Source organism: Electrophorus electricus, chromosome 18, assembly GCF_041902795.1.
Source record: "Electrophorus electricus isolate QZ-2024a chromosome 18, ASM4190279v1, whole genome shotgun sequence".
Lineage (NCBI taxonomy): Eukaryota > Metazoa > Chordata > Actinopteri > Gymnotiformes > Gymnotidae > Electrophorus > Electrophorus electricus.
Window position 1 is genome coordinate 8,291,164 of NC_137514.1, and position 21,337 is coordinate 8,312,500.

General features: G+C 41.3%; 1 protein-coding gene across 4 annotated transcripts in view; it reads right to left on the reverse strand.

Moving 5' to 3' along the window:
• The window catches only part of nlgn4xa (neuroligin 4 X-linked a), a 61,057-nt gene extending 45,478 nt beyond the window's left edge, over positions 1-15,579 (reverse strand). The window contains exons 1-3 of one of the 4 annotated variants that reach the window (XM_081701184.1): positions 15,458-15,579; positions 7,938-8,671; positions 1,805-1,867 (exon numbers count right to left, since the gene is read on the reverse strand). In XM_081701184.1, the coding sequence (XP_081557310.1) occupies positions 1,805-1,867; positions 7,938-8,400 (526 nt within the window). In that variant the 5' untranslated portion in view covers positions 8,401-8,671; positions 15,458-15,579. Of the gene's footprint in view, positions 1-1,804; positions 1,868-7,937; positions 8,672-15,092; positions 15,194-15,244 lie in introns of those variants that run through there. The other 3 variants (XM_027010121.3, XM_081701185.1, XM_027010097.3) reach the window with 3 other exon arrangements.
• Positions 15,580-21,337: the final 5,758 nt, after the last annotated feature.

Here is a 21,337-nt window from a genome sequence, read left to right on the forward strand (position 1 = left end):
CCGTCCTCTGCTATAATGTCCTTCAGAGGTCTTTAGCCAAAAGGGTACCTGCAGCCATCGTAAACGAATAATCACCAGGCACAAGACTGCACAGCCTCTTCAAACGGGGAGCCGGGTGTAGCCCCGGGACAGACTGCGGAACTGCTACTGATGTCTCCTCGCCGGCCTCAAACCTGCACGCTCAACGTCGTCCCTCTAATAAAGCCGTCCAACTCTTGCCTCAGGCCTCCAATTCCATGTGCATGTAAACCAATTAAGATGCTGCTGACGCGCCGGATCCTTTCGATCGCTGAGTCTGAAACGAGCCCTCGCTCGGCCGTTAGCCCTCAAACGAGCTCCTCCTCAGCACCGCGCGTTTCCCAAAGGCGGCAGCGGTGGTGGTGGGGAGGAGGCGCGCCCAACTCCCTGGTTTCCAGATCCAGCTCAGGAGGCATTAGGCAGCCGAGCGGGGAAGGCGGAGCTTCTGCCGGAGCCGCTCTGCTGACGCAGCTCTATAGGTACTGCCTTGGGGTGATTCATCGCCACTGCAGACTGCGAGCGCGGCGCGCCCTCCCTCCAAAACTAACTCTTCCACCCAGCCCACCCACTCAGATGTCCCCTGGAAAACCAGAGACCAGCCTAACTACAATTTTTCCATGCTATTCGGGTTTTTGTAAATCAGGGGTCATCCAGGCCTTTATTTCTGTCCCGATTACAGGCAACTCTAGGTGAAAGATTGCAGCTCACACCCTGCACCTCTTTTATGTTCTATGTGAATGTAGGTTACAACCTTGCTGTGGGTCCTTTTTTCCAAGATCCCTAGGACTTACATACCTCAGCCAGACATGTTTGCATATAAGCAAATTGCATCTGTAGAAAACCAGTACATGTAAGTTACTATTTGAGCCCAGGTTTTTATTTGAGAAGGTACCAAAACTGTTTGCTAAAAAAAAAAAAAAAAGAAACACACATGTAAATGCTAACTGTCAATTAAAACAAAATCCTATATAAGCAGGCAACCTACCTTTAATGTGTTCATTCACCATGCATCACCAGTTATCATTAACAAACAAGCCTGTATAGAACTGTGACGACTCTACATAAAAACTTGCACTTTCTGGGCTTTAAAATTACTTTTCCTCCAAGAACCACTACCACGGAGATTCTTCAGAGTGTGGGGCCTCACAAAATTATGGCCAAAGCCATCGTTTATCAGACGTGGCCCATGGAAGGAGTTACAAACGAACAGATCCGCTTTATCGACACAGCACAGGTTAGTGGTCATGCTTCACCGAGCAATGAAAGCAAGGAAGGGTGGGGTACAACAGAGAAAGAGAAAGCAAGAGGGGCTACATGGTTGCTTAATCAGTTCTCTGAGGAGGCAGAGAAAAGGCATGCAGATGTCTGGGAACATCTTTCACTTTGCAGCACTAGGGGAAGGGAGTGTCGAAGTGAGAGCTGGCAAAAAAGCTCACAAGAAATGTTTATATAAGCGGATGTATTTTTTAATACCACGTTCATAAGGTGAACACGGATATTATACACAGCCCTCCGACTCTGTGCTCAGTATCTCCAAAGAAGAAAGAGGTTTTAAGAAACATAATAATAAAAACTGGGAAGAGCCAGGTGTTGCATATGCACCTCGGGAGAGGAAAAAATGGGAAACCCAAAATAAATTAAGATCCACAAAAAGGACAAAAAAAAAAACCTGTAGATTTTGTTGTCATGCATGAGTATCAGGCTTTGTCAGGCCGTTTTTTGTTTGTTTGTTTGTTTGTTTGTTTTAGGAAAAAATAAAAACAGGAAAAAAGACAGAAAAAAATACCTTTGTCTTCGCCACCCTCATTACTGGTGAAATCATCGCCTTGATTGTATGTGTTGGCTCCTACTGTTAACAACAGGAGAAAAATACACAGCGGATAAATGGGGAACAGACTTTTAAAACAGACTTTTAAAAAGAAAGAAAGAAAAAGCCCACAAAACACAATGAAAATTGTCTGGTTGTAATAACACCAAAAAAAAGTCACGTTCATCTGGCAGGAACAGGATTTGGGATTGTGCTCAGTTGTATCAATTGTGTAGTGAACCTGGAGTACAGTGTGAGCTCCCAAGTTTAACATGCCTATCCTCATTATTCCTTCAATAATCATATTTCCTATTTTCAGATAAGCATTTTTCAGATACAGACTATATGAGCCTACAGATGCACAGAGATATCCCATAAATATTCATCGTTCCATATTCCTGAGTTACTGATGTGTCAGTAAATCATTTGTTGATCCTGTCACAATGTCATCTGATATCTGTGGCAATTCTAAACCTGGACAACACAGGAGCAGGAAACATGTGTCCGGGCAGAGAAGGGGAATATTCCGGATGCTTTGCTCAGAACCTTGTCATAGAAAACCAGGAATTACTACTCCTTGGATAACTAGCTGGCTGTGTTTGGCTACTGCAAAAACAGTGACCTTCAAAAAAAGGAGTAATGCTTCACCAATATTTTACTAGCATGGAAAAATACCAATGGGTCTAGCTCACTATTCACCCTAGACCCAAAAAAAAAAAAAAACAGTTTCCTTGGACAGCTGGAATGGTGATGAGCACGTCACAGTATGACCATTCTCTGATCTAGGCTTCACATTAATATTTCACGCAAAAATCTGTATGCTTCTGGTTATCATATTAGCATGCTAGCATGAAATTCTCATATTAGCCACATTAGGGTGAAATTTTCTTTTAAACAAATGACACTGCGTAAGGTCTTTAGGTTGGCACACATGCCAAACGCACCAAGGTCTTTGTAATGAGAGTTTGCACAGGACTGCTGAATGTCAAACGTGTTCACACAGAGGCAGCTAAAATCGGTGGCTTGAGCATGTACTGCACATCCTCTGCAAACACCACAAGCACCTGGCGGTCAAGCCCCTCACAACCTTACCAGGAGGTGGTCAAGCGAAGGTCGGACCTTATTATTGAACATTCTTTCAGGAAGTACCTCAACATGAGGTCACTTTAAAAAGTAAAAAGAGGACAAAATGGAGACAAAGCGAACAGCGGTCAGCTGGCTTTGTGGCTAATGCACGCATTGCTCCTAGCTGCTGTAAAACCACCATGAAGTTAGTCCTTGCAGCCTACTGATGACTCAAACGCCCATTTGCATCCATACCCAGAAACAAATGAAAAGAAATGACAGCACTTTTACCCATACATAAGAACAGGGTTTGGGGGGTGGGGAGTCACAACTGAGTCACAACTGGCCACGAGGAGCACTTCACAGACGAGCACTCTTTTGCCATTCTCTGAGCTCATCCATGTCTAGGCTAAGACTCGCGTCACTGCCCACCAGACGGAGGCGTGCAGAGCTCCACAGTCTGTACGCATGGCAGCACTTTGACAAACGCTGCTCTGGGTGAGGGTTATGACATCACCCATCGATGACTCAGTAATGGAGATGGTAGCATCCCCAGCCTTGTGGATATGCGTTTGGGAAGCAGTGCTTTCTCCAGGCCCTGCATGAATTGATCTGAGCCAAATCGATCGCAGTTGGCTGTTTGTTCTTGTTGATAATTAAACCAAGCCAATGAAACGGTATAGGGATGCATCAGTCACTGGCATCTAAAAATACCTCCGTGACCTCTATGAAAGAGGAAATACTTGAAAAAGAAGATTGTATGTATGTATACGCCCTCACCACCCATTTTTTAAAAACACCTGCCTTGCATCTGTGATTATGAGCCACGTCATTAGGCACTTCTAATAGATGTATTTTAGAAGTGTACAGTTCCAGACAGTAGCTCAGTTTATCAGCCACCATCTATCCTGGTTCAGCACTGGTCTGTGTCTGGCCACAGGACCACTGGTCACTTGGTATTATTTTGGTAGAGAACCAACACAGCAGTGACACTGTCATAGTAGTGGCATGATAGTGGGTGCTGGGCAGGTAATTGGTGAGTCAGGGCCAGAAGTACTGGATTGGGGTTTTTTTACGTGTGTCAATGTCACTGTTAGGTTTAGATTGGTCTGCCACATAAAAATATCCAGCCAACAGCAACCTTACGGTCAGAAACGCAACATCGATGAAGTGATAAAGACTGGCACAAACTGTTCATGGCATCAGATGGGTTGTAATTTCTACCTTATATCCAAATGTTTTTTTTCTAATATGTGTGTATGTGTTTGAGGACACTCGACACGTGACTATGTGTTATGGAGGGATTGCTTGCTATGCACCACCCCCTACCCTCTTCACCATTTTAGGTGAAGCTAGCTGTCTGTCAGACAGGTGCACAAACAGCCTCCACACTCCCATCCAGTTTTACATCCAATCACTCCCACACATCCACCCAGACACCTGACAGTTACTGCACCAACACCTCAGACTTGGCCTAGAAGTTCGGCCAGAGACCTTTCTAGATTACATTCTAAGTGTGCTCTCCTCAAAATGGTTGATTATATTACAAAGCCACTGCAAGTCTTTTTTTATGTGTATTTGATTCCAGTATACATATATGCTGGAATACCTTTAGTTTCAAAGCCCAAACTGTTCACAGTTTTAATGAACCTTCCAGAACACTAAATTTATGAAACATGAATTGGAGCAAATAAATATACATTGTTAATTGTTATCACAACATATTTCACATTTGCATGTTGCAGCTTTATGACATCACAGAAACGTGCAAATGAGCCTTCTAGCAAATCACCTACATTTTTATTGTCTGATGCAAGAATTCTAAGCATCAGAAATGCTCCACACAAATGCTCTATGGATGTTTTAATAAATCAGATACTCCACATAAATGTTCTGAGGATGTTTGAATAAATCATGGCATTTGCATGATTCCAGAAACAAATAATTTCAGCAAAAGTAGTACAGGCCAGTTTTTAATTAACTTTAAATTTTTGATCAGATGAAGGAAATAATATATTTTAATATATTGCATGTGACAGTCAGAATGCTATAGTGTAATGGTATAGTGACAATACATCCATAGATAAAATCCTCTATTCACAGTTCCAAAGTGTTTCCACAGTTGCCTTATGTAGGAGTCAGGTGTGATGAAAGTGCCCAAGGATGCTGCATGTTTTGCCCAATTAACTCCAATAATTAGAAGAAAAAAAAAGGCTCAAATTTGGCTCCGTAGGTCAGATTTGAATAGAGAGCACACAGTGTATTGTTGAAAGATAATCAGAGATAAGAAAATAAATATGTTAACATATGACTAAGGCAATATAAATGTCAAAAAACAAATAAAAATGTAAAAGGCATATATATTAGATCAGAACCTAACGTAGCAGTAAACCGGGTTCCATATGTAAATGTATCATGAGAATCTTTCTAACAGTATAAAGTAATAACCATATGACCACTGCACTGCAAGGGACTGTATAAATTACCTATAATGGAAATGACTATCCATGCCTGTTCCATATGGGAGCTGCATGCCGATTTGAAACGTCTTACATTTGCGTCCCTCCAGAGTCTCTTCATAAGGACCATCTACACATGGGGGTATTACAGTGGGAGGGGTGGAGGGAGGCGTGGAGTGGGGCGTGACTCATGTAGTGATTTATCAGGACTGCTGTATTTCCCGTTTCGGCACGTTGTGTCTGTGAATGGCTTGTTTTGAAAGGACGTCAGACGGAGAGCGGAGAGCGCTCGCAATTAAAAAGTAGATGCGAGGCCGCGGTTCCATTGTCTCCTCGCATGGAACAGTGCCTCTGCCCTCACCCCACTCGCGGATGGAGGCATTAATTCTGATTAATTTGCACTGTAACAAGACGCCAGTGCCGCTACATCCACACGACTTGCTGCTTGGGAAGATAAAACCGCGGCTCGGGCTTTCGGTAACAGACCCGACCCCCTTTGTGCTATTTCCGACGACATGGCCAAGAAAGCGAAACGCATAAACAAACAAATGGCAAAATGAAGACAGATTTGGTGCAGGGGAACAGTGTGTTGCTCCAGTGGTCACTGAGTCCCTGCGGTTATGTTGCCCTCCTCGTATGCAATAACCAAGACGAACGCAGCGCGAAAGCTCAGTAGAGGAAACTTGAACCCAGTTTAGCGGTGTAGCCCTGTACCTCAGCTGCTCTTCTCAAAGGAGACAGTGCTATGAAAGGGCATTTTAAATCTTCTCTCCACTTGAAGAGTGTGAGAGAGAGGAGCCTAAGTCTTCCTCTGATCCTGAAATAGAAGGAAGCTTCCACATTACATGGGATTTGAAAAGGGCAATTTTGAGAGCTAAAACGTGATTGGCAGGCTGAATCTGAAAGCTAACAGTGGAGGAATTTCTGCCATAGTCCCTGAAAAAGAGCCTGAGATTTAACAAGACATCAGGGACCTCTAACAAGATTACACCCATATCATATATCACCCAAGTCATATATATCTTACCTGACGAATTATGACAAGGTACGGAATTATCAAAGCTCCTGGAAATATTTTAACATACATGCATTTATCTTTTAGCCTCGGATCTATAACATAATTCCTCCTAATTCTGATCACCCCATCCAGATATATGAACTTGAAGGGGAAAGGTGCAATTGGAAGATGAATGGAGTAGGGAACTTTTGAGATATGTGCTTCAAAATTCAGCTAGTCAGTCCAGATCGCTTCAGCAGACAGACAGCACTGAGCAAATACACTTTCCTATTTGGAATATTATATTATTTCTATTCAAATTTCCCTCGTGTATTTGAGCACGGCCTTGGGACCTTGCAGTGGTATGCTGAGTGACGTGTAGCAACAGTACACAGAAGCAGTTGGTTAGCACAGCTGGCACAGTGGCAACAAAGGGCACAATATTCAATATTCCTCACTGGTAAGGTGAAGACTGCCCACTTGTCCCACCAATCAGGACCAAGAGAGCAGCCCTCTTCTTGCTAGCCTGTGGCCTCAGTCTTAGTTCTTGAGTCACACAGCCACATGGTTGGATAAACAACTTTCTGGCGTGATGCACCTCGCCAAGAGACGTTCACCAGTGCAGTGTTGTGATTAAGAAGACAGCAGCAGAAGAAGAAGACGTGGCAGCTGTCTCTGAAGAAGAATTAACCTGAACTAGTTGGAATCTGAGTCCTTATTCTTCGTCTTGTACCCTGTATTTGAGATTATCCCTTCTTTCCTTAATCTATTTTACAATCCAATCCCACAAACACTCCAGGCATGATCTACTGTGCAATCACTTACTGACCTCTAACTATCTCAAGACTGTTCGGTTAACAATAATAAGCACAGGTTTAAACTTCAAGGGCATTCACACACAATAAGAAAATTATAAAGTGATAGGATAAAAGCAGCATCTTTGCGACACTTTTGTAATAGTTTATATTGTTGGATACAATCGGTGCAAAGTGAATTTAAGAGTTCACACCAAGATATTTCACAGGATTAAGTGCTGTGCTCAATGCTTTGATCATACCACATTGTATTTTTTTCAACTTTTCAGTTCTTCTTGACATCAAGATCACATCATGTGATCGAAGACAAAATTATGTATCCTTTAACACCTGTGAAAAGATATTTAGTTTTCATAAGGGCTGTCACTGACTGGGCTTTGCCACTGAAAAACCATTCCATTAAAATGTGTTCCTACAGCCTGAGCAGACTGCAGTTCTGAGCCCGCCAGTGGGCAGAAATGCTTTCTGGGGAGTTAAGATATTTCACTGAACTTACTTAGGTACTTTTATATATATACATCTAGTACAGCCATATGGGACTCCTGCAGATCTGACAGCTGAAGTGGATTAAGGTGTAGAAGGGTCTCAGATAATAAAAGGAGGAGAAAGTCAAAGTCATGGTTCTCAAAGAATCATATGACTATAGATACTAAGTTCTCATTGAGCTAAAAACAATATAATAGACAATTCTCTCAAAAAAGGTAAAACATGAGAAGGGAAAAGAGAGTAAAAGGATGACATAGATTACATTGTTTAAAATGAAAAGCGCGACATACCATCCTCAGTAGGGACATAGACGTTTAGGTACAAGCAGTCCTCGCTTTGGTCCTGCACATAGGTTACTACGGTATCCAAGTTGGCGGTGAACCATACAGGCAACATATCATTAAGCAAAAAGCGGTCTTCCAGAAACTGGGGGCAGACTGGTGCAAACTGAGTGGCATTTCGGATGCCTGGCCAAGACATGGGCGGCTCTGGAGGCTGAAACCTCCGTTCCCCCGTGGGTGGAAGAGCATAGGGAATCCCCAGGTACTGCTCCACAGGCCCCAGGATCTCATTGGGCAGCGGTGTTTTTGAGCCTCTCAGCTTGCCATAGTTTGTGGTGACGATAGGGTGCTGTTGCGCCTGAGCAACAGCTAGCCAAGCAGCTACAGCCACAATCCAAGAGATTCGCGGTATGGCGGCTAATGGTCGGGCCATAGTCGAAGGTATCCATGTGAATCCTCCTTGCCGTGACATGTTCCAGCTGAGGTTGGTGAGAAGTAGGTGTCTATAGTCCTATACTCCCACCTGCACGGCCACAGTGAAACCACTCCCTCAGATTATGAATGACAGCTGATGGAACACACACCCTCCAATCAGATCACCAATATTCAAATCCCCCATCCCAGGAAGACAGGTCCTGTGCTGTAGGTTTAACCTTGTTGTGTAACTATCCTGTGGTTTTGTCTCTGTCGTTGTCCTCTGGTGTCACTGCTCTTCCTGCTTCACTCCATCCTCAGTGGTGTGCCTGCAAGACAAACAGTGCAATACATTGAAATTTATGTTTAACAATACTGACAAACACAGAAATTAAAAAATGAGAAATCCCTTTACTTGATGGCATAAAGTTAAATCAGTAGAATTTTGTTATACGAATAAATCTGCAATGCACATGCAAATTCATATACAAGTCGTCACTTATAGAGACATGAATATGTGGTTGAAGTTGAAACTAAAGCCATTTTGAAATATGATCCTCAATTCAAAACCCCATAGTTTATAAGCACTAGAAAGCTGAGAGGATTAAATGTTACATAAAGATTATTTGCCACACAAACAGAACACAATCAATTCATTATAGTGTCAGGGTTTTTTTTCCACCTCTCAGTTACAGAATAATTTCCAACTTCTTACAACATTACCCATAAGGTATCTATTCCACTAAAAATATTGCTTGAGGTACAAACTAATCCATGACTAGGAATTAAATACATCAGGATCAGGGGAGTAGTGGAACTCACTATCTAAGATCCCATCTTGGGGAGAGTTCTCAAAAAGCCTCAGACTGAATGTTTGTTTTGGTGTCTAAATTAGTCTCTAAGTAATCAGAGTCAAACATTATTTGATATTGGCAGAATAAAGTGAAACTCAACCTTCCATCTTGAAAATCAATGGAGTCTAGTAAGCTGATTTCTCTCAGAAGAAAGAAGAACCCAACTTGCCAAGAGACAAGAAACATGTTTTCAGACTGGTTTCAGACTGGTTTTAGACTAGTTTAAGACTGGTTTAAGCTAATATTGGTACTTGTTTATATTAGTCAGTCTGAGTGACTAACAAAAAGTTAAAACATTATATAACACTATAGACAAAAGGCTGGACAGGAAAAGAGAGAAAAGAGGGGAATTAAAAATCAGTGTTTATTCTAACGGGTGCAAACAGTGTCATTATTGATCACGTTACAATTTCACAGTGTAATGTGAACATTTTTAGACACATGACCCTCAGTTTTAGGAAAATATACAGACTGTGATGCAGCACACACACCTATTGAAATTACTGAAGATATGGTAAGGTGAGCTCATTAAAGATATAGGATAAAAATTATCCCAAGCACTTATTTGTAGCATTGTCTAAACACTGCAAAACAAACCTATCTTACTCATATTTTCAGTATTATATAGTAGTTGTGCAAGTTGTAGTAGTTGTATCATAGTTGTAGTTGAGTAAAGAGGCTTAAAATGTGCTATTTTAAGATCTACAGACTAAAGCGCATATCAGATTTTGCACAATGCTAGTTTAAATGTGGTACAAACAACTGATCGAATACCTCAGTAACCACCACACATGCTCATTTCCACATGGACTCTGACACAACACTGTGGATATGCCTCTGCTTCCCGGTGGCATGATGATAGCTATTAGTTGCTGATACTATATACCCACCACTTGAACTCTAGATCCACAAGGTCATTTAATCTCATCTAAGCCTATGAGAAATTAATGTGTCTGCTGTGGAGACAAACAGAGTATAGTTAACATTTACCTGACCTCCTTATAACCATTAATCCTCCCAACTATTAATCCTCACAGCCAAGAAGCTGATTATTCCTGGTTGAAAATAATTCTATCCTTGTTAATGAAGCAACTGTCCCTGTACATTGGCATGGGCAAATGTTAACTAAACCCTGTGTAGCAACCTTGGCACACCTATCAATTATGAAATCTAAAATTCTTATATGGTGTTTAGTCATTTCGAAAAAAAATGCAAAGTAAATGAATGAATGAATGGAAAAATTAATTAATCAATCTAACAATTAATTAATTAATCAATTGAAATGATAACCACAGAACATATTTTAAATTTTAAGCATCTTTTCAACAAAAATATCTTGTTTGATTTTAATCTCATGGGGTGTGGTAATAGACATCAGTTATCAGTTAGCACATCTGATGCAAAACTGCCAAACAATATCCTAAAAAGATACAGGTTGGATTCCATCGCAGCTGTACAATGCAAAAACTTTGCTCTTTAGTCCTGGAGAGGATTCAGGGCATGTAAATCATATGAACTGATCATGCACATTCAGCTCGCATTAGCCAATTGGATTTACTTGGTTTGTAGTATGCAGTGAGCTTGGGTTCTGTGGGCTTAATGATCGATTTCTATATAAATCAACTAGGAATAGCCCATCTTTTCTCTGATGTCTTCATTAGCAATATTGGCAGTGATGGAGGCAGGGGGAGGATTCTGGAAAGTGCTGAACATAGATCAGCATCATTTCCCTAAATCCCAGCAATAGCCATTATGATGCAAAAGACTGACCTGTTCTCAGAACAACAGCCATGGATGTGTCCTACAAACAACCGGGGTAACATATTGGCGGGGAAAATTCCGCTCTTCCCTTATGCCACAGGGAGAAAATGTTGTTCCTCCCTTATGCCACGAATGTCATTCCTTGTGGCTTTTGCCAAGTGTGCCTCCACACATACTAGTAATAATGTCATCACATTGAAAGGAAGCCATTTTCCTAATGAGAAAGACTGTTTGGCATAGGAGAATCACATGAAGTCTGATCTAAGACCAGCTTCTTCTGCCTGAGTCTTAACTGTTACATGCCAAAAGGGTAGGCCCAGATCAGTGCAAAACGGATCCTCCTAGCATCATCTGCTGTGCTATGTTCAAAGCAGCTGCTGTTCTCCAGTCTTTTTTCAAGAATGCAAAGCTGCAGAATTAATTTAATTTCAGCATTAATAAATTCCTCAACAATTTGAGCACCGAGCAGACAGAGGATACGTTTTCACCACTGTTTGATTGCTCAAACAAAGGACAAGTGCTATATTAAACTGGGATACTTGCCATAAATCAAAACAGTCATAGGAAAAACATTTATTTAAACATTTGATTGTTGTAAATCACACAGATTGTCATGTGAGAAAATCAACCACAAAAGCATTGCCACCTCTGGACTTTGGACACTAAAACCATCTCTTGAAACAGTAGTTTCCAATAGTAGTTTCCAACTGAATTCCAATAAGCATTTGCTTTTGAGAAATTTTTCCTCTGTTCCATAAAGTCTATTTTTATTTATGAAATTGCCAAACTTCACAGGCAACTTTCCAATCAGTCTTCGCAAGACATCTATTATACATTCTGTATTGCCAGGTCTCAGTTATGCAGACCCCTATGTTCTTAAAGCTCAGACCTTTCTACCCTCAAACCTTATATTAAATGCAGATAGAAGCCCAGGCTGGTTCTATAAGCTCTAAGGAATGATTATCATATTAAAGCAACTGGAGAAAGAAGGTGAGCCCATTAGGTTGTTCACTCAAGTAAACAGGATTTCTCCTCCGAATGTTACTATAACAAATCTTCAGAGGAGTAGTTCAAAGCAACCTTATTTATGAAACACAGTCTGAACTATCCCAGCCACCTTTTCATCAAATCCCTTCATACACTTGGGAGCCGAAGAGTGAACACCCTCCCAGATGACATGAAAATAATAACAGCCAGTTCAGAATCCTTCTCACGTGTGCTTCTGTCTGGGCAGATGGGCGTTGGTGGCCAGCCAGGTAATTTGAGTTACAGAGCAGGAAGGAGATAAAAATAAATACATTTTAAAAAAACGCAAACTATTTTTCCTGATGTTTTAAAAACGTGCTCAACCAACTAAACTTGCTAAAGAATATCAAGCCGAAATTTCTCGTGACAGGGCCAGCCAGCATCCGAGAGAAGGATCTGGTAAGCGCTGATCCAGTATTGCAGAGGAGGATGGGCTCCATGTAAAAGACCAAGCACCTGTTTGGCAGCTAAGCTAAAAAATTGCATAAAAGTAGATCATACATTTTAGCTGCTGTTTCAGGGTACAGCTAGGTCAAAATGACAAAGGCATCCAAAGATGCTAACACTGCTAATCACAGCTGAACGTTCTGAGAATGGTGCATAAAGCAGTTAACATTATGTAAATCACATCAATTACTGAATAATCCTAGGAAAATATGTTAGTCACGGGCTGATGTTCAAAAAGTAGAGTTCGTCACACTGCAAATGTACTCAGCAAGTGTAGACAGCAGCAGTTGTAGGTGAGTTTTTGCCATCAAAATGTAGAACTGGTATATTTCATGTGTTTCTTGTTATTTCAGTCAAAGCTCATCACTGGGCAGCTGTGGTAATGTTTCAAACTTTCTGCACAAGACCTTAACACAGCTGTGAATGTTATGCATCACAGGACAATGAGTTTCAAGCACTTTGCCACTTCACAGTGTCAAATGTTGTGAAATACTTGATATATATTTAGATACTGAATAAATGGTATGTGTCTGGGTGTATATGTGTGTGTTCTATGTCTCTGGACACTGTCACAGGCAGCCTTGAAGGCCTGCCATGCATCCATTTATCTTTGAATGAGATAAGTGTGCAGTGTCAGTGAGAAGTCTCAAATGTGCTACCCATAGCCAGCCCTCCATTCTGCTTTAAAACGCTCATACCCATCACAGTCCGGGGAGAAAGAGACGCATCATCAAGGACTGAGAAGATAGCGTTCGCCATCCATGTGATAGCCCCTGATAACTCATGTGAATTTCAATGAAGGTGCAGGATCCTCATTTGCATTTTAATTATTATAAAAAATCTTGGGGGGGCATCAGACTGTTCAGTGAGGGACACTCACACACTATGGATGATGACCCTTCCTCCGAAAGGAAAAAAGACAAGAAACAAATTGTAAATTTGCTGTTGACCTTGGGGTGAACTTCATACAAAATAAGAGCCAATTCTTATGCTACAAATGCATCTTGTATTAACTATTCAACATGGCCACGAACCAAGAGGTGAGCTAGAATTCTTTAAACGACCACCCCTCCAACCTTTCTCTCCATCTTTCTAGTGACTGCCCAAATGTGGACAGAAACCCCAAAGAGCCACAAGAGACACGGATTTATTCAGAGGTGATTGCAGAGAGAGCACACGAGCAATGAGTGATCCAGTGACAGAGAGACAGGCAGAGAGAGATCAGAGAGCTGCTGAACTGCATCTTCAATTGCTGTGATCTGGATCACAATAAATATTGATTCTGATAGCCAGAGGGTGGCTGTCATAAGACATCACCGAAGGTTTGTTGTATTGAACCCATGCCACATTTTGAGAATCACGCACAGGAGACAAGTCTCTTTGCAATGTTTGAAGTAATTGCACAGCAATACTAGAAATCAATAGGTTTCAATTCCCTGCCAGGGAAAGAGAGGGATTTGAGGCCCATAATAAGACATTTTGGATTAAGTCATTATCGCATAGTAAGACTTTCTTCATTGACTGCGGCTGATTAAACTAACATAAAACGCATTTAACACTATTATTCTAGAGAAAACCTCCAAGACAGGGTCACGTCATTAAACTACAGTGAACGTAACGATGCACCACAACTGTTCCTTGTCCGGACTGTATTCTATATTCTAATTTATGCCTAAACATAAGAGAACAGGTATCAGCATATCGATAACCGATCATTCGTGAGATAATGCGTGAGAAAGAATGTTAAGACGTTTGCACTGTTCCAGAGAGATGCCCTCGTACCACCGTGTTGTCTCCCAAAAGCGCGCATATGTAGGAGATGTACACAGTACCACCTTGCGGTTCAGTGCCGAACTAGCGGGGCAGCGGTTCGGGAGTGCAGTCAGATAGACAGAACCAGGCCGGACATATCTCATTTTCCTTAGAGGATGCTGCGTTTTGAACTATGACAGTACATTACTGGCTATACAAAACGCACGACGTACGCCAATCTTCAGCGGCGAAGTTTGAAAGCGCTTTTCTCGGCCGACTGATGTTTGACTATGCAGCCGTCCATGGATTTTTGCACGAGGGATACTTTTGAGTCAAGATGCTGTTGCGCCACATCTTCCCCATCTTCGGTTCGCAGGCAACACTTAAGAGTTCAAACCTTACGTCTTAACGGCTTCCTCGCATCCATACGCTCGCCCGTCTGTGTACTGCGTATCAATAGAGCGTCACACACGAAAATAGCACTAGTGTCAGAATTTAGTCTGTTCCGTGAAACAGGCTATTGTACTGTGTCACGAAGCTCTGCTTAGCCGGAGGTAAGCGTCTGTCCTAAAACATATCCTGTACTTTTACTAAACCGGCTGTCAAAAAGCTAATTTTCCACCATTGCCGACTATTCCAACTGCGCATATGTTTTTACTGTGACTCACGGCACAAACCTGACCCTCTATTTGAAATTGACTTCTACAAACATATTGCAAACAAACATATTCCCCATTTCACGTTTACTGGAGAACAGAGAAGTCTTTCGCTTAGAAATATTCTATGTTCTTTTCTTAACAGAAAAAAACCCCGTCGTGTCTATAATTACTCGTGTATGTATCAGTCCACATTCTCATAAACAGGTTGCACTTTTTGGCCAAAAAAAGAAGAAGAAAAACGGAGCGCTCACCAACGTTCACCGCAAAATGTCCGCACCGCTGGTCCGGCTGAGATTTAGAATACCATCTTAAACAAGCGTGTTCGCCGCGCTATGCAAACAGTATAAGTCCGCATAAGCAGAAATAAAACACTTTTACGTACACGGCCGCTCTCCTTTCTTACCTTTACGATGTCTGCATTGCATGACTCTTTCCTCGCCGCAAGGACTTCATGGGATACGGTCAACAACATGTATGTGCCACATTAAGGGAGAAAATGCAACTCCGTTCTGCCCCCGTAAAAATCCAGCCCGATATTACAGTCCGAAGAAGAGAGGTGATAGCCAGGGTTCTTTTCAGTTGTAGATGACCCATATAAATTAAGGTAATTCCTTACCTTCATTTACCTTAGTCACTGCAGAGAATTAAACTGTAGAGATGCTGATTGCCATGGAGTGAAAAAGAGAGAGAGCGCGGGGCGGGAAAGAAAAGATTAAAGGGAGAGACACCAAAGCTGTACCCGTCGCTCCTCTCTCTCTCTCTCTCTCTCTCTCTCTCTCTCTCTCTCTCTCTCTCTCTCTCTCTCTCTCTCACTGTCTCTCTCTCTCTCTAGTTGCTAGTTGCCATTGGACTGCACTGAGTGAAATTTACAAAGCCTACAGCCAATAGATTGCCGCATTCACTCCATCACCGTTAACCAGCTGCGAAATACTTTTAACTTCACATAGAGCACGGCTAACGCCAGCTGTGATTTAGACGGAAATGTGCCATGGGCTCTTCTTACTCTCCGTACGCACATACTACTCAATTGATTTTGTATGGGTGTCTGAAGATATTTATAACTTATAAAATCTCTCCTAATCACTGGCCTAATAATAAAATTATTATAAGCTTCGCCGTTCATCTTAGATTATTTCTACCATTATGTGTGATTTATTATAATTATCAAAGTTTTTCATGATCATGCTGCAAATACGCGTCAAATAGGATGTTTAGGCCTAACTCGTAACGGAGCGTCAGGAGTCTATGTAATTTGCAGTAGCGGTGACTGCCTGCAGGCGCTGATGTGACATCACACCGAAGATGCGTGCCACCGTGGAAGACGGCGCCCGCCTAAGCGCGCGTTGGCTGGCTATGGTAGAGTTGCACACGCGGGGGAGAAAGATCAAAGCCCGCCGAGTGTTCCTCTCCTCGCCGCGTGCGAACTCTCCGGCACAGATGAAACTCGTTGCCTCGGGCCCTGCAAATGGATTCATTGGTACAGCAGCGAGGGGTCCACGCGGCCGTGACGTATGACCCGAGAGATAAGGAGAACGTGTGTGTAAGAGAGACAGCTGACTGCCGTCTTTTGCCACTGCTTTCCCATGTCCTGTTCCCGAGTCCTGCTTCTAAAAAAAAAAAAAAAAAAAAATCATCATATATTGTATTACAGGCAATCTTCTTTCAGCATAACCACAGAGAGTGGAATGAGTCTTCGGAGAGTAAAAAATTGGAAAAGACTGTATCTACTGTTCCGTGCCTTACAAAATCATGTGCACATCAGTACAGCAGCCAAGAAAGGTAGCAAGCACGCTTTTGTGTAACACGCTATCACTGCCAGGGAAGGTCAGATACGGCAGGCGCGTGCATGAGAACCTGGGTCTTTTCTGCTCTTTAACCTGTGTGTCGCTACAGCGAGGCGCCGAGCTGGAGCCTTCCCGCTCTCTTTCACGATGCCACACCTGCAGTGCCTTGCCTCTCCCATCATCCCTCTGGGAGCACTCAATGCGCTGCCTTCGGTCATTTCTCCCTCTCAGATTAACCAGCAGCGTGCTTGTTCGCTCGCTCGCTCAGATTGCAGAGGGTTTGACGGTCTCGCACAAGACTGGGATTCAGGGGGCGAGCCCCCTCTTTTTTGTGTGTGTGTTTGTGTGTGTGTGTGTGTGCTATGGAAGTGTAGCAAGTATTTAATGTTTGATGAGAATCATTAGAAACAGCTTTAGATGTACTGTTTGGAATGACATATAATGTTTATGTTAAAAGGAATGCCAACAGCATGCACTTGCTGGACATCTTTGTGTGGAGAAAAGTTATCCTTCGAAGTTCAAGATCAAAGAAACATTTTCCAAGAATCCCTCCCAACACACACAGTGATGTTGACTGATTCTGCTGGCTTTATGAGTACTGAATAGGAATACTTGGTGTCCAAATTCAGTTTAATGAAGTTTCTTATGACTAGTAAACCTTGCAAAACCAACGCCAGTATCGGGTTCAGATCCTCATACTTTTTCACCTGTCCATCTGGCAACTGATATAAATACTACTTAAGTGCTAAAGTATATATAGTTTGAAGTATGTCAAGTACTAAGTGCAGCAGAGCAATAGCAACAGAACAAGACCTCCAATAGAAACAAAATGTGAAGACAATAATCAATTTGTTCATAAATAATGACCTTTTCTGACATCTGTTTATAACAAACAAACCAAAGATTACCCCTGTTCTCTAGAGCTTTCATATATTTAGCCAATTTAATATGTGAAATGTGAAAAATGACATGACCACGGCAACATGAACAATTCGAAATGCTGAACAGATATTCAGATGGCCCAGATCGCAGTAACAGAAATTGACAGGAAAGGGCCTCTCCACGTATACAGTAGTGACAAGGACTGCAGGCAGGCCTCCCCAGCCTAGAGGAGACACGGATCAATAGCAACCATTTACACAACCGAAAGCATTTTGGGGTTTTGCAACTTTTGGAGACGTCAGAGCCAAATGGAGCAGTACCAGACGTCTTTTCAACAGTTTATTAAGGAGTTTTCAAACCTAGAGTCCTTCTTTCCTTTTTCTTTATATTTTTCTTCAACTAGATAGCACCTGGAGGCTTTTTGTTTGTTTGTTTGTGGAAAACAGGTAAGCGCCAGGGTCAGGATGATTATGTCGAAGTGCAGTGTGTACCTTATAGGAACTGGAATCTGTTTGTGTTGAACTAGCTGTGTGAGGCAATATTTTAGCTCACAATTACCACCAACCTCATAATGCATCTACTTTGCATAATAAATATGGAAGCTCAGTGCCAATGAATATTAATGCATATGTTAAATATTAATGTAAGCATGAATAAATAATCTCTTATTAACTTTCCCATTGCCCTAATAAATTACAGTAGGATTTTTCAAAGTATTAGTCAAGAAACAGTTTTCTTTATGATTATAATTACATGCAATTTGAAGAAAAGGGCTTCTTTCCCCTCTTCTAATGATCATCACTTTATTGGAAATCTCATTTTCAAATTCAATAACAGGGCGAAGAGAGACTATAGTGGATGAATTCACTCATTCCAGTTCAAAGCTCAGACTTTCTGACTTAAAATGAATGTTAATTTTCTACCCCTTCCAAAAGTGCCAGATGCGAAATATGAGCCTAACAAACTAGTAGGAAATAAAAGCAAATAAACAAAAATGTTTATCGTGTTTTTCGGGGAGAAATGAGAACACAGGCCTGTCCACTGCCCTCCCAGTGTGCTGTCATGGCATGGAGGGTAGGAAAAGGCACACAGGAGAGGTTAAGAGCGGTCTTGGGGGAAGTAACCTGCTGCTCACTCTCTCTTTCTCAGAGAGGGCGAGACTGCTGGAATGCAAATGCAGTTTGTGCTGCGTGGCCAGCGTTGCTTTCTATCTAGGGCTCTCGGAAAGACTGCACTACTGATAGGGTCATCACGGACCTGAGACTTAATATTAATGTTGAGCTTGGCTGATTCCGTCTCGCTGCCAGTCGCAGCTCCCAGGTCCGAACGCTGACACTCTCTGACAGACGGACAAGCAGACGGGCATGCAGACAGACAGGGCCCATCTCACCTCCTGACAGAGCCTCTGTTTTGTTTTGTTGTTTCCTGATGTGGCCAGAATAAACATGCTGAGCTGATTTACTACAGTAGTCACAGATGTGATGTGGGACTGGAACAACTAAAAAGCCTGAGTGAATACAGCACTGCGCTGATGGGAATAAAAGATGCTATTTGTTATAATGCATGAAAATGATAATACTCTATATTTTGAGGTGCACAAACGTCACCCCGATGATAATGGTGATTATTATTATTATTATTATTATTAATATTAATCAAACATAAATAAAACATTGCACAGTAGCTATATGTATCATGTTTAATAACAGAAACATTTGACAACTTTGATTCAAATGTATTCATGATTAGTACATTTGAAACTGAATATGTTACAATATGTTCTGCATTGGAAATGTATCAAACAAAGGCAGGCTGAGCTTCTTTGAGGAATCCAAACAAATTTACAATATTTTCTTTTCCATTTATGCCTTGATAATTATGTGTGTTATTGATAAATATGCAGAAACATCATAACTTTCCATGGTCAATGAATTTATATTGTTTCCATCATTATATATATATATATATATATTTTTTTTTTACTTTCTACCAATATTCTTATTGATTAGCTCATTTTCTGTTTACCATATAACTGTGTTGATTATCCTTCTGTGATCTATTTCAGACTGAAACAAGGTTTTTGAAGTCATTTCATTTCTCAGAGGCACACAGAATTGTTGTCCTTCTCCAATCACAAGTGCCTTCCACCCTTCAAACTGGTATACAGACATAAGGACACAAAGGAAAGGAATCTCACTGAGCTGAGCAAATAAGAAATAGCAACACAATAAACAGGGTGACTTGTTTTTTTCAGAGCCTGAGGAAACAGTGTACGAATAGTTTTTTTATTTATTCATTTATTTATATAGCACCTATTACGACACAAGTTGTCACAAAGCAGCTTTACAAATGCATGTGGTTGTAATGCAGTGTTACTGTGTAGGGTTGAAAGTCTGGCGGTAAGTGGACTATAAGTGTGTGTGTGTGTGTGTGTGTGTGTGTGTGTGTGTGTGTGTGAGTGTGTGTGCGTGCGTGCGTGCGTGCGAGTGTGAGTGTGTGTGTGTGTGTGGGTGGGTGGGTGTGTGTGTGTGTGTGTGTGTGTGTGTGATTGCATTTACTGAAAGCTTTAAAGGCCAGGAGTAAGATGCTCCAGTCCTGTGCTATAACAGAGCCTTCATGCACAGATACACAAATGCTCTAATGTATCCCCTTTATTCACAGACTCACTTACCCTTTTATTTTATACATTAGAACATGTTTTCAAGAAAACAAGGTGGGACACATTTCTCCACTTTCTGCTGCAATTGAAATGGAAAATGATTTAATTTAATTTTACTTTTAAACTTTAGCAAAAATAATGATCTACCTCATTTGACAGTCATTTGAAACAGATTTCACAGATATTGAGTGAAGCAACCTCAGCTTTAATTGTGATGAACAGCTCAATTTATTTCCTGCAGTATAATAAAAATGGAATATGTAGAACTACAGCTGCAAGTTTAACTTGCAGTTGCCTAAGATTAACTTTTGGAGTTTAAAAATCTATAGCTAAAGCACAAAGAACTTTGGGGGAAAGACCTGAAAATACACACCACAGCCTGAAGCTTCATCCAAATACACACCACAGCCTGAAGCTTCATCCAAATACACACCACAGCCTGAAAATATATTCCAAAACCTGAAGCTTTATCCAAATACATACCACAACCTGAAGCTTTATCCAAATACATAAAACCTGAAGCTTTATCCAAATACATACCACAACCTGAAGCTTTATCCAAATACATACAACCTGAAGCTTTATCCAAATACATATCACAACCTGAAGCTTTATCCAAATACATACAACCTGAAGCTTTATCCAAATACATATCACAACCTGAAGCTTTATCCAAATACATACAACCTGAAGCTTTATCCAAATACATATCACAACCTGAAGCTTTATCCAAATACATACAACCTGAAGCTTCATCCAAAAACATACCACAACCTGAAGCTTTATCCAAATACATACAACCTGAAGCTTCATCCAAATACATATCACAACCTGAAGCTTTATCCAAATACATACAACCTGAAGCTTCATCCAAATACATACCACAACCTGAAGCTTTATCCAAATACATACAACCTGAAGCTTCATCCAAAGATAGGTTGGTCTTTCTGGAAGCCCACTAAAGTTCTCTACAGTTGTTATACAGAATATAACAGAAACTACTCATTCGGTGTTTTTAATTATTGACCCTTTCAAAGACCAGTAGTAAATTGGATAGTTGAGTAAGTCAATAAATGGCAGTAAAAAGGCCTGCTGGTTAATTAATACTGTCTAAAACAGATCCGTTAGTTGATTAGTAATGTCTAAATCACACCTGTTGGTTGATTAGTAC